At 54.9% G+C, this 12,072-nt stretch overlaps 1 protein-coding gene across 3 annotated transcripts in view; it reads left to right on the top strand.

The window, feature by feature from the left end:
• The window catches only part of CTIF (cap binding complex dependent translation initiation factor), a 207,072-nt gene extending 195,806 nt beyond the window's left edge, over positions 1-11,266 (top strand). For all 3 annotated transcript variants that reach the window (XM_059140773.1, XM_059140772.1, XM_059140771.1), the window contains 2 exons: positions 8,980-9,033; positions 10,713-11,266. In XM_059140773.1, the coding sequence (XP_058996756.1) occupies positions 8,980-9,033; positions 10,713-10,928 (270 nt within the window). In that variant the 3' untranslated portion in view covers positions 10,929-11,266. The remainder of the gene's footprint in view (positions 1-8,979; positions 9,034-10,712) is intronic.
• The last annotated feature ends 806 nt before the right edge of the window (positions 11,267-12,072 follow it).

Genomic DNA, 12,072 nt, shown 5'->3' with positions numbered 1-12,072 from the left:
CTTCTGTAGGCAAGTTCAAAAAGAGAAAAGAGAGAGGGGGAAGGAGGAGGGAGAAAGAAAGGGAGGGAGGGAGGGGAGAAATGGGGAGAGAGAGAAAGAAAAGAAAAAGAAAGAAAGGGTGTACTCTTGTTGTCTCTACTTCCAGCCTCCCTCTCCAATCCTACATGATCCAGCCTTCTTCCGTCTGTCCCTGTCCCTGCCCCTGCTCTGAAGTCATCATGGCAAAGGTCACCCTAATCACCAGATCCAGGGGGCCCTGGTCATTGTTCATCTTACTTGGCCTCTCTTAAGCATTTGACACTGCTGACCTTGTACTTCTTAGAGCTTTCTTGGCTTCCATGGCATCACTTCCTCCCATTCCTCTTAGCCCTCTGACTGTCCTTGTTCTCCTTTGGGAGCTCCTCCTCCTTCCCCACCCTTTCCAGGTTTGGAGCTCTTACTCTCTTCTCGTCTTGGTCTTCCCAGCTCATCCCACTAACACCTATGGCCTTGACCTGGCACTGATGATCATGGATCGCCAGTCTCCCATGAGTCATCTTCCCCGATCATCCCCAGAACTATGAACTTGATATTTCTGATGCTGAACTCTTTCACATCCCCCCAAACCAACTCCTCATGCCTTCCTATGATCATTGATGGCACCCCCATTCATCTAGTTGGGCAAACCCCAAACCTGGGGATTATCCAGCTTCTACATTATCCTTCTCCTCACCTTCTCTTCTGCCTCCTAAACATATGTCCTCCCCTTTCTCCCACCTTGGCTGAAGGCAGTGCAGTTTTTCATGTCAACCTCCTCACTGTCCGCTCACTCACAGCTCCCCACCACTCTACCAGCTCTGGTCTGTTCACCACACTATGCTAGAAGGGATCCTTCCAAAATGCACTCTCCAGTTTGAAATCTCCCGGTGGCTTTCCCATCCTTTAGGATAAAATCAAAACACAGTATCATGGCAGCCAGAGCCCTTCAGGTTGTGGCCCTTGCCTTCTTTGTCATCATGTTCTCTCCCCACCTCACCCCCAGCACTATATATGTTAGCATCTTGAAATACTTGTTATTCACCAGTGCACTCTGCTAGTTCAGACTTTTTTTTCTTTTTTTCTTTTTTTGCTTTTGTGCGTATGCCATATGCTGCTTCTTATACCATATGCCTGGCAGGTTCTCCATCATCATTCCATCCCCTGCTTCAACCCCATATACCTAGCACGATCTCTTGATTTTCCCCTACTTGGGGGCAGGGAGTCTTATTCTTCTTGTTATCCCTGTAATTATATAATGTTTAACACATAGTAGGTGTTTCATGATTGTTGTTGAAAGGATATCTAGATAGAATCATGGATGGATGGATGGATGGATGGATGGATGGATGGATGGATGGTTGGATGGATGGTTGGATGGATGGATGGATGGATGGTTGGATGGATGGATGGTTGGATGGATGGTTGGATGGATGGATGGATGGATGGATGGTTGGATGGATGGTTGGATGGATGGATGGTTGGATAGATGGATGGTTGGATGGATGGATGGATGGATGGCTAGGTAGGTGGGTGGGTAGATAGAAGGATGCAAGAATGGGTGGTAGATGGAAGGTTGGATCCATGTGTGGGTAGGTAGAAAAATGGATGGATGGATAAATGGATGTGTTGGTAGATGGATGATTGCAAAGTTGGGTGAACAGATGCACTAATGAGTTGGTGGGCAAGTAAATGGGTGTGCGGACAGGTACAGCGGACAGATATGTGGATGAATGGTTTGATGATGGCTAATGCAAACAAATATGTAAAATCCATTCAGTTTTGTGAAGGCCCAGGTTGATTCTTGTCGCTGGTCAACCAAATTAAGAATGATAAGCTCCAGCCACCAAAATAAGCAGTAGCAAATGTGAGAGAGATTAAAATCATTCTCCAAGAAAAAGGGTGCTGATCCAGGACTCTTGAACACCTTCCAGTTCTTCTCAGCCTTGCTGCTCGGTTTGTGCAAGCCACTCGACTACTGGGCCTCAGTTTCTCGGTTAAGTAGAGATAACAATGCCGTGGCCTCTCCCTGTCTCCACAGTGTCACGAGGGTAAATGGGATGGTACGTAAAGAGTGTGCCAAGATCTTCAGGGAAAATATGTGTTTATAAAGGAACAGATTTAATAACAGTAATCACACCTTGCATTTAGATCAAGCTTTGCCCTTCTCAAAGCTCCTTCACAGACTGATCTCAGTTGAGTCTCAAAACAATTCAAGGCAGGTATTGGCCCCATTCTCAGGTGAGGAAAGTGAGGTGCAGAGAGATGACGTGACATGCCCAGGGGGACTCTTAGTGAGTAGCAGGTCTTCTGACTCTGGGCTCGTTGCTCAATTTTGATGACAGCCTTTTTCGGATAGATTATCTCCCTTCCTGCCTTCCTGAAGAGACCCAGACATAATAGACCCTCTCAGGGATGAGTCAGGGTCGCTATCGAGAGCATCAGTTCTCATGCCGTCCTCCAGACCTAGCCATACGTGCCAGTCCGGGGCTGGCAGAGGCGCAGAAGGGAGGGGCCGGGACTCGAACCTGAGGCTTCTCCTGAGAGGCAGGAGGTCACGTGCAGCTCCCCACCTCAGTCACCGGTCCAGACCCCCTGCCTGTGTTACGGCCATCTGCTCTCTCTCCACCGGCAACATCTGTGGCCAGCACTGTGGCTCCCATGCTCCTGCAGACCTCTCCCCTCCCCACCCCCGTTCCTGGCTCCTCTCTCTGGCCTTCCGTGATGTCCTCCACTCATCCAGCCACATCCCTGGCCCTTCCCCAGACCCAGCCAAGCCATCAGAGCTCTGTGAACTTATTCTCGGGAAAACGGGCACATCCAGCACATCGCTTGCTCTCTCAAACCTTGCGGCGCTCTCCCGTTGCCATTCCCAGACCCCCTCTGCTCCCCACAAAGCAGAGAGGCCCCCCACAGACAGGGTCAGATCTGGACTTTTGCTATGGCTGCATAAGTCTTCGTGGGTTTGTACTACAGGGTAGAAATCCTGTGTGTGCTGTCGAGAGCTGAGGGGGTCGGGGTGGGCGGGCCAGCCCACCTCAAGCGGGCACTCACTCTTCGAGGGAAAGGCAAGCCCTGGCTGACCATCTATGGTGCTCACTCCCCTCCCACGAAGGGAGGCCACCCCACGGGTCCTTCCGTCACACCCCCTTTCCCTTCCCATGGGGTGGCATCCCCAGCAACCAGCCAGCTTACATCCTGGCTCGCCTTAGGCAGCCTGCCCACTCCCAGGGACCCCAGGGTGCTCCCAGCAGGCCGCCTGTCTCCCTCATTGCTGTCTGGCCTCCCCCAGCCTGACTTCGAGCACCTTGGCCTCTCCCCCAGGGAGGATATGATGGGTGTGCCCACAACAAGTCTCCGGCAGAGACAATAGGACAGGAATGCATTAGCTTCCGAACAAACACTGTGTGGGCTCGCACAATTGCCTTGGATTCTCATCCAAGAAACACATTTCGGTGTTCGAGGGCGCGGGTGGCTTGCCTGCCCCAGCCCGCCCACACCCCTCTCTCTGCCAGAGACTTTGATGAGAGGGCTGCTCCTCCCACCCACTCCAGACCCCGCAACCCCCAAGGTGGGGCAACCCTGCCCTCCCCATCCCCCCCACCACCCCCACCACCCCCCTGCATCTAATCTCTAATGTCTTCCCAAGCGACAGCAGCAGTGGGGGGAGAGAGTCCTGCCCAGGCAGAGCAGGACCTGCCCACCCCACGAGGGCCCATCCCCGGCCGCGACTTAACTTTAACAAGTTTGTTATGGTGGAAAAGTATACAGAACGCACAACCGATCGTTTTAGCCACGTTCTAGCCAGTTCGGCAACATTCGGGACACTCATAATGCGTCACCATCACCACCATCCATCTTCAAGACATTTTGTCATCCCAAACAGAAACTCTGTCCCCATCAAACCTTGACACCCCAGTCCCCTGTCCTGGCGGCCCCTGGCAACCGCCATCCTACTTTTGGTCCCTATGAATTTGACTATTCTGACTATAGATGTAGAATCAAAAGAAAAAAAAAAAAGTGGTATCTTATAGGATTTGTTCATTTGTTCTTTTGTGACTGCTTCATTTCACCCAGAGTAGTGTCCTCAGGGCTCATCCGTGTGGTAGCAGGTGTCAGCCCGGGCTTCCGGTGGAAAGCTGAAGAACATTCCATGGTGTGCTTGGACCACAGTAGTTCATGCCTCCCTCTCTCCACTGACTAGTTGCTTCCACCTCTTGCCGGTTGTGAAATGGGTAGACAAGTAGTCGTTCGGGTTCCCATTACTTTTTGAGACTTGTTTTGGAGTTAAAAAAAAAAAGAAAGAAAGAAAGAAAGAAAGAAAGAAAAGCAAGAAAAAAAAAAAAGCATTGTCTCCAGAAGATTCCAAATGGAGCATATATAAACAAGAGAGCTGGCTAACCCCCTCTACCTACCAGCAGGGATTTGTTTATCCAAACCTGAGCTGTCCCTTGGGAAAAAGCAGAGTCCTAAAGAAATAGAACATAGGACAGGTAAGTCTGGCCAAGATGGAAAAGAGTGGAAAGATCCTGCACTTGGGACACTGCCTGCAAACAGACAGGGAGGGACAGAGTCTTTGGGAGCCCATGATCACCCCGGGGGCGTGGGAACCTCTAGGAGGGGCAGTGGAAGGGGTCTTGGAAGGGAGCGCCTGTGGAGTTGGTCAGGGATCCTGGGTGCAGAGGTCAGCCTCTTATTACGGCACAAATAGCAGCAGGTTGTGACTTCCGGGGAGGCTGAGGGGGACGTTCTCCAAAGCCCCTTCCGCTCTAGGGCTCTGAGACTCTGCTCTCCAATGCTGGTCCTAAGAGGCCAGGACAGCTTTTGCAGGGAGAGAAGGAAGTGGTCTGTGGTCTCTCTGCATCCCTGCACCCAGCAGCTCTGAAGGAAAAGTGTAATGACCCACTCCAGTCCTCCCCCACTTCCCTGAGAAAACCCAGCAGGCCGTGCAAGAGGGCCTATCGCACGATGTGATTGTTGGCTTAGCACGGACTTTCCCAAACAACCCAGTGCAAGATAAGGCTGGAGGAGAGGCCTGGGCTTGGGAGCCCGCCCACAGCTCTGCCTGAATGCCCAGGCGAGCCACCCTGGCCCTCCAGAGCACCCCACCCTGTTTCTGTCCCCGGCCCTGCTAGCCAGGAGCCAGGGCCTCCAGGGAGGGAACCCCAAATTCCAGGGGAGTTTGGACACACAGAGGAGAAGAAGGGATTGGAAAGGAAGTAGTCCAGTCATAAGGATGTGGGGAAGAAAGAGAAGGAACAGAAAGAGACCACAGTCTGTAGTTCCCAGCTCCTCCAGGGAGCAGAGGGCAGGCCAGGCCTTGGGGGTTAGAGGGAATGGGAAGAAGGGGGCACTTGCTCACCAGGGCCGAGGGCGTGGCTGGCTTTGCAGTGCTGTCAGCAGCTCAGGGGTCCACTTGGAGAGGGAAACAATCACCTTCCAGAACATCTAGTACTTCTCAGGTCCTAACTCCTACCAGTATTCCCATAAGCTTACCTCCCTTGTCCCTAGAGCCCCAAAGGAGCTAATCTAGGACAGAACATGGTCCCAGGTTCATTTCAATCATTTCTTTTTTTTTTTTTTAAGATTTTATTTATTTATTTGTCACAGAGAGAGCACAAGCAGGCAGAGTGGCAGGCAGAGGCAGAGAGAGAAGCAGGTTCCCCGCTGGACAAGGAGCACGATGTGGGACTCGATCCCAGGACCCCGGGATCATGACCTGAGCCAAAGGCAGCGGCCTAACCGACTGAGCCACCCAGGCGTCCCTTAATCATTTCAACTTACCACGACAAGCCCCCTTGAGCACCTACTCTGTGTCAGCCGATGTGGTAGAGGCGTCCTGAGTGGACCCCGTTCTTCCCACGAGCTGCCAGCTCTGCCTCTCCTCCCCCACCCGCTGCCAGTATGTCTTCTGCCTCTAAGAGTTCCCCTTCCTCCAGATCCCCCCCTTTCTTGTGATTTCTATGGATTTTTAAGGATTCCCCTCCCCTTATTGGGGAGCTACAGAAAACCTATTAGGGAACAAAGTTACATTCAGAAGGAAATTCTAGCCAAACTTACAGGGTTTTCCTACAATAGATCAGTCCCTGTCTACCCTGCAAAGTAAACAGGGCTAGGCCCACTCCCCACGTGGACCCCAGCCTAGATGGCCGCAGGTCCCTCCCAGTCTGGGCACCAGCCCTTCCCCGAGCAGGCTGGGTTGGGTGCAGACCACATGCCTTAGACAGGCCTGCTGCAAGGTGAATCACCTGCCCCAGCTTTCTCCAGAACCTGGTTCCTGGTCTTCACTCTGGCCTCCTAGGTCCTCTAAATGAAGGAATCCCTTCCCTACGGCCTCCCAGAGAGGTCCACCAGGCACTGGCTTGGTGGAAGCCTCCCCTGGCTCCCCTTGGGGTTCTGCAGCTCCGGCAGGTAAGAAAACTCCAGAAGCAGATCCTGGTTTAGCAGGGGAGGGACGGTGGAGCAGCAGGGCACTCACTAAGCCTGGACCCTTGCTGCATTCACTGTAATGACCACGCGGCAAAACCTTGTCGTGGTGCATGTCCGGGTCCGTGGGTAGGACACGTTCCTCGAAGTGGGTGGAGCTTGCCTTCTTCCCCGGGGAGACAGACAGCAGTAGACGAACAAGTAGACAATGTGATGGGGCGAGCGATGCGACAGCAAGAAGTAAGCCAGGAGGAGAGTGGGGCTGGTGGCTTACACCAGGAGTCAGGACTGTGTCAGTGAGTAGAACAAGCACCCCAGTGGCCTCAACACCTGTCACTTTGTGTTGGTGGCACCATTTCCTCCCCTGGATTGTCCCCTGCTTTCTGTCTGCTTCTCCTTGGAGCAGGTCAAGGACTAGCTCTTTTCCTTCTTCCCCAAATGATTTCTGCGTGTCTGCTGCCAGCCCAGCTCTGACATACAGGGAGAGGCAAGGGAAGGGAAGAGAAGAGAAGGAGGCTGGGCTCTGAGCGCACCTCCAGCCGGTACAGCCAGCGCTGACCTGTCTGCCCTGGCCTCCATGCCCCGCACACCCACGGGGCACGCAGCAAAGCTCCCCCTAAATCTTCAGCCCTCCGGAGGTGAACGGTCTGGCTCTTGCTGGGAGGGGCCCCGGGCTGGGTGGACATACGCAACCTGACAGAAGGGAAGAGGGGACACACAGAATCGGATTTCAAGCTAGCTGCAGGAACAGTCCCCAGCATGTCACACCCGGGGCAAAACCCCTGATTGCAGTTCTTGTTCAGGGAATGAGGACACTCACCCTAAAAGTGCCTTCCTCTGGTGCTCTCCTCACTCTCTACCCTGCCTTTAAAACCAACCAACCAACCAAAACACCTGCGTGATTAGTATCGAGGAACATTAAGTGAATCCCTCCTGTTGCCAGGAGCTAGCCCTGGAACACAGCACCGTGCCAGCCTTCAGGAGGCGGTCGGTTCCCCCTGGAAAATGTCTTTTCCCTCGCGTGGAATGCTGAGTGGGTGGACAAGCTGGGGAGTGAGAAGCAGGAAGGGGCAGCAGGGCCTGGAGAGATCCAGAGCCTTCCAGGAAAGCTGTGGGCCTTGAAGGGTGGGCGAGTATGGGGAGTTGCCTCAGAGGGAAAAGTCGTCCGTGGCAGAGAATCCAAACGCGGGGTCCTCCTGTGGGTGTGAGGATCGGTGTGGCGGGGAATGGCGGTGGGCGCGTACATAGGGGTTTGCGAGAAGACTCTCCAGTCAGCCAAGGGGCCAGAGGGAGATGGGGTTGGCGGAGTTTGTGGAGAACAAGATTAGAGCTTCTCTGAAGCTGTGAACTGTGCCTTGAGAAGGTTCCTACTGGGAATTAAGAAAAAGGAATTTTATGAAAAACCAGAAAATAGCAAATATTGGTGAAGATATGGAAAAATCAGAACTCTCCGACATTGCTGGGGGGAAATGCAAAATAGCGGCCCCACTGTAATTTGTCTAGTCCCCAGAAAGTGCAGCGAGACCCAGCCATTCCACTTGGAGGTGAGGATCCCCTGAGACCTGAAGACAGGCGCTCTTGCAAAAACCTGTACACGCATGATCATAGCGGCATTATCTGTGAGAGCCAAAAAAGGGGAAACCGCCTGTGTGTCTGTCCATTGATGAATGTATCAACAAAATGTGGTCTCTCCATACAGTGAAATATTACCCAGCCATAAAAAGGAACATCGGACCGGTCCTTGCTACCACACAGGCAATCTTCTAGAAAGTTCTGTTCATGAAAGAAGTCAGTCCCCAAGGACCACATACTGTATGATGCATTTATGTGAACTATCTATCCATAAGAGACAAATCCACAGAGACAGAGATCAGGGGCTTGGGGGGGGGGGTGCTAGGGAGTTAGGTAAATGCTAATGGTTGCAGAACATTTCGAATACATCAAAGGCCACTTGGCCAAAAAATGTGTGAGTTAGAGCTCAGTTGAGAGAGAGAGGGAAGGAGATGAGGCAGAGGGGAGCCTGGACGGGGGCATGGCCAGTCTTAGCCACCGAGCAGCCTGGCCATGGCCTCGGTCAGGAAGCAATTCCGGCCTCTGGTAAGTCAGCGCAGCCGTGGTTTTGCAGAAGAGCGCTGGGATTTCTAGAAGGCCTCCTCTAGCAAGGGCTCAGGAGCACCTGAGACCATGGCTGAGCCCCCCCTTCACCCGTCTGAAAGTCTGTACATGAAATGTATGGCTCTGAAGATTTTTGCTGACCTCTTATTATGGCCATCCGTCCCAGCATATTTGCCGCCTTCAGACCTGCCTGCAGCCTTGCTCTGCCGTGGCCTCTCACTGTGGCCTTCTCACCTGGCCTGGGCGCCACCGTAGTCCTCCAGGTGCTCAAGTCCTACTAGAGAAATCGCAGTGTTCCTGCCACCCTCTGACCCTCGTGGGCTCTCTCCCCCTCCTCCCCTCCGGCATGTCTGTTCCAGGCCACATCGGGGCTGGGAAGGGGCCGCCCCCCTCAGTAGTGTTCTCTGCCTCTCTCTTCCACAGCTCTTGCAGTCTCAGGATGTGAAGGAAGACGCCGTCCTGTGCTGCTCGATGGAGGTAAGCACCTCTGACCTCAGACCTTCCAGTTGTGGGCAGTGGAGGGTCACAAGAGGTACCCGCCAGTCCCATGCAGGGGTGTGTAGAGGGGGCTAGTGGGGAATGGTTTCCCAAGCTGATGTGGATGCAGGATTATCAACCCCAAAGCAGAGGAAATGTGGATAGGGTAACCAGCCTGCCACTAACTAGAGGAAGAGATGCCTGACTCTGTGCCCTGACATTGTGCCCTGTCCTTCTGTCCCCAAGACCACCTTTTCCTTGCACCAGGCCCGCCATATAAATGACTTAAGGGATTCCAGGTAACCCCCACCCCCAAATATCTCCATTGGCTTTTGTGGTGCGCGGCTTGAAGAAGACGCTTGAGGCCTGAGGCCCCATGTCGACACCCTCTGCTTCAAAGCACCCCCGTAGGGGTCACCACCCCTGCTCCCAAAGTGTGGCCACTATGCATTGAACCACTCTTCCTCTGGGATCTTCCTCAGCGACAAACTTTGCTCTGGGAGTCCAGCCCAGTCACTGAGAACGGAGTGCCATGAGAACAGGTGCTTCCAGCCTGGGCGCCCAGGGTCTGTCAGGGCCGTGTGAGCACAGCTCTGAGGTGGCTTCTGCCCGGCCTCCAAGGCCACTGCCAATGCTCTCAGCGGCCAGAGGGGCTGGGAGTCTGGACGACAGCCTCAGGTCTGTGGGATGGTCACCATTCATTTGTGGGGCTCCATCTGGGTACTGTACATGGGACTTGGTGACAGGGCAATAGGGGGAAAAGAGAATCTAGTCCCTATCCTCAGTTTCCACTCCGGCTGGGGATAGATAACACAGGGTAGAGAAGAAATACAGGTACAGAACCTGCATCCTTGAGGAGTCAGAGGAGAGAGATCAAGGTGGTCCGGGAAGGTCGAGGAGAACCTTTTGAAGAAGGCAGAGCCTTGAAAAATGGGTGGGGCGAGGTGGGCCTGGGCAGAGATGGAGACTGAGATACCTCGGAGACACCCGCAAGGGCTGCTGCCCAAGGCTGCGTGATCCCGACCACTGGGACCCCTTCTTCCCCGCAGAGGCTTTTCAGCATCACGGGGGCCTCTCTTGAGGGCGGGCCCTCTGGCTGGCCTTCTGCCCCCGTTCATATTTTGTGTCACAAGTGTGGGCAGAGGTCAGTGCTGGGGTGGGGAGATGGGATTGGGGGCAGGAGAGAAATAGGAGACCTCATCCCTGCTCTCAGGTTCCGTGCAGAGACGTGCAGGTGATAATGACTAAGCTCGTTTCTAGAGAGACATCCCTGCAAGTGGAAATTAACACGGGGCAGCCTGATGGCCTTTGAGGGGAGCAGGTCAGCCATTGAGGGTCTGGGCAGGGGTCAGGGAAGGCTTCCTGTAGGAGAAGAGCTCTTGGGTAAAGACAAAAGTGGTGTGGTCCCAGTGAGGGCTCTTTTCAGCCCTGGGCAGTGGGCAATAACCTAATCCCTCTTATTCTTGCAGCAGATTGGTGGGTAAATGTGGGCTTTCACAGTTGACTCCTTCCACCCTCCTACATCTCTGTCCTCCCTGTGGCACAGATGCCTGGCTTGCACCTTCCAGAGACAATCCAGCTTTTTCCTGGCCCTGCCCCCAGCCCTCCTAACCAGGGTGGCTCAGGGGGCCATTCCAGGGGCCCGAGTCCCGTCCTAACCCCCACTCCCCCGCCCGCAGCTGCAGAGCACAGGCCGGCTGCTGGAGGAGCAGCTGCCTGAGATGATGACCGAGCTCCTGGCCAGCGCCCGCGACAAGATGCTCTGCCCCTCAGAGTCGATGCTGACCCGGTCGCTGCTTCTGGAGGTCATCGAGCTCCATGCCAACAGCTGGAACCCTCTGACGCCCCCCATCACGCAGTACTACAACAGAACCATCCAGAAACTGACAGCCTGACAGCCAGGGGGCCTGGCGGGCGGCCCGCGGGCAGCTGGGGCCCTGGTACCCAGGGCCAGATGGACAGGCGGGAGGACAGGGGTGGCCCTGGCGGGAGAACGAAGTGGGGAGGGAAGCAGTCAGAGCCGGTGGCCAGGCTGGAGCCAGACAGGGAAGGAGGAGGGCCCCTCGTCCGAGCCCCCCCAGCCCCACGCATGCAGCAGCTCACACCAATAAGGGAAGCATGTTTCTTTCTCATGGTGGCCCCGGTCGCCCCTCCCCACTCCCGCTCCTCCCCGCCCCCTCCCGCCAGCCGCGTCCCCCGCAGGGCTTTGTGGGAAGGGTTTCATCTCCGTGACTCCTCCGAGGGCCTGGCAGCGCCGCACGCCAGGGTACCGCTTGGGTCAGAAAGGACCTCAGAAGGCTGAAAAAGTGGGTCGGAGACGGGCTTGCATTGTTCCTGCTGTCAGCCGCCGTCACCAACTGGCAGCAGGCGACGTAGAGCAGATGTCCCGGAGGACAAAGGCAGGCACGGTCCCCACCAGCCGCCTGTAATTGACGGCCTTTGTCCGCCACGGTCAGGCTGGGGGTCGGAGGCTTCTCCTCTAACCTTCGCGCCGCACCCTCCCCACTTCCAGGTCCTCCTCCGGGTGGCTCCCAAGCCTCAGGCACAGGGGGTGGGGCCCAGGGAGGGGAGCAGCGGGAGTGTGCGCGTCGACTCATACTCTGGTGTTTTATTGTTTTATTTTCCAAAGTCAGCTGCTTTGAAGTCTCCTCTCTCGATGAAAAGAGTCCGAGATGTGATCACACAGTCAGCAGCACGAGGACCCCCCCTGATCAGCCCCCTCTGGAAGGATTCTAGCCCACAGATAGCTTGCCAGTAGCCAATTAGGGTAATTGGAAACTTCTGCCCCAGCGGGAGTCCCGCTGGAACCCTGTGCTCCGCGCAGCAGCTCTTGGCTTCCAGGACCTCTGTTCTCTTCTTCTAGCCTTGCTCTGTCAAAGGTCTGACACTGTCGCGGGCGCCAGGAGTGCGTTAAACCCCCGTCCTGGCTTGGGGGCGGTGGGGGGGGCGCCTTGTGGTGAATGGGGCACAGACGGAGGGGGGCAAATTAAAACCAAAAACGCTAGTTATGTTGCCCATGCCGCACACGGGTCTCGTCCC

Source organism: Mustela lutreola, chromosome 11 (genome assembly GCF_030435805.1).
Source record: "Mustela lutreola isolate mMusLut2 chromosome 11, mMusLut2.pri, whole genome shotgun sequence".
Classification (NCBI taxonomy): Eukaryota; Metazoa; Chordata; class Mammalia; order Carnivora; family Mustelidae; genus Mustela; species Mustela lutreola.
The sequence above is the reverse complement of the archived record's forward strand: the minus strand, read 5'-3'. Positions and strand labels throughout refer to the sequence as shown.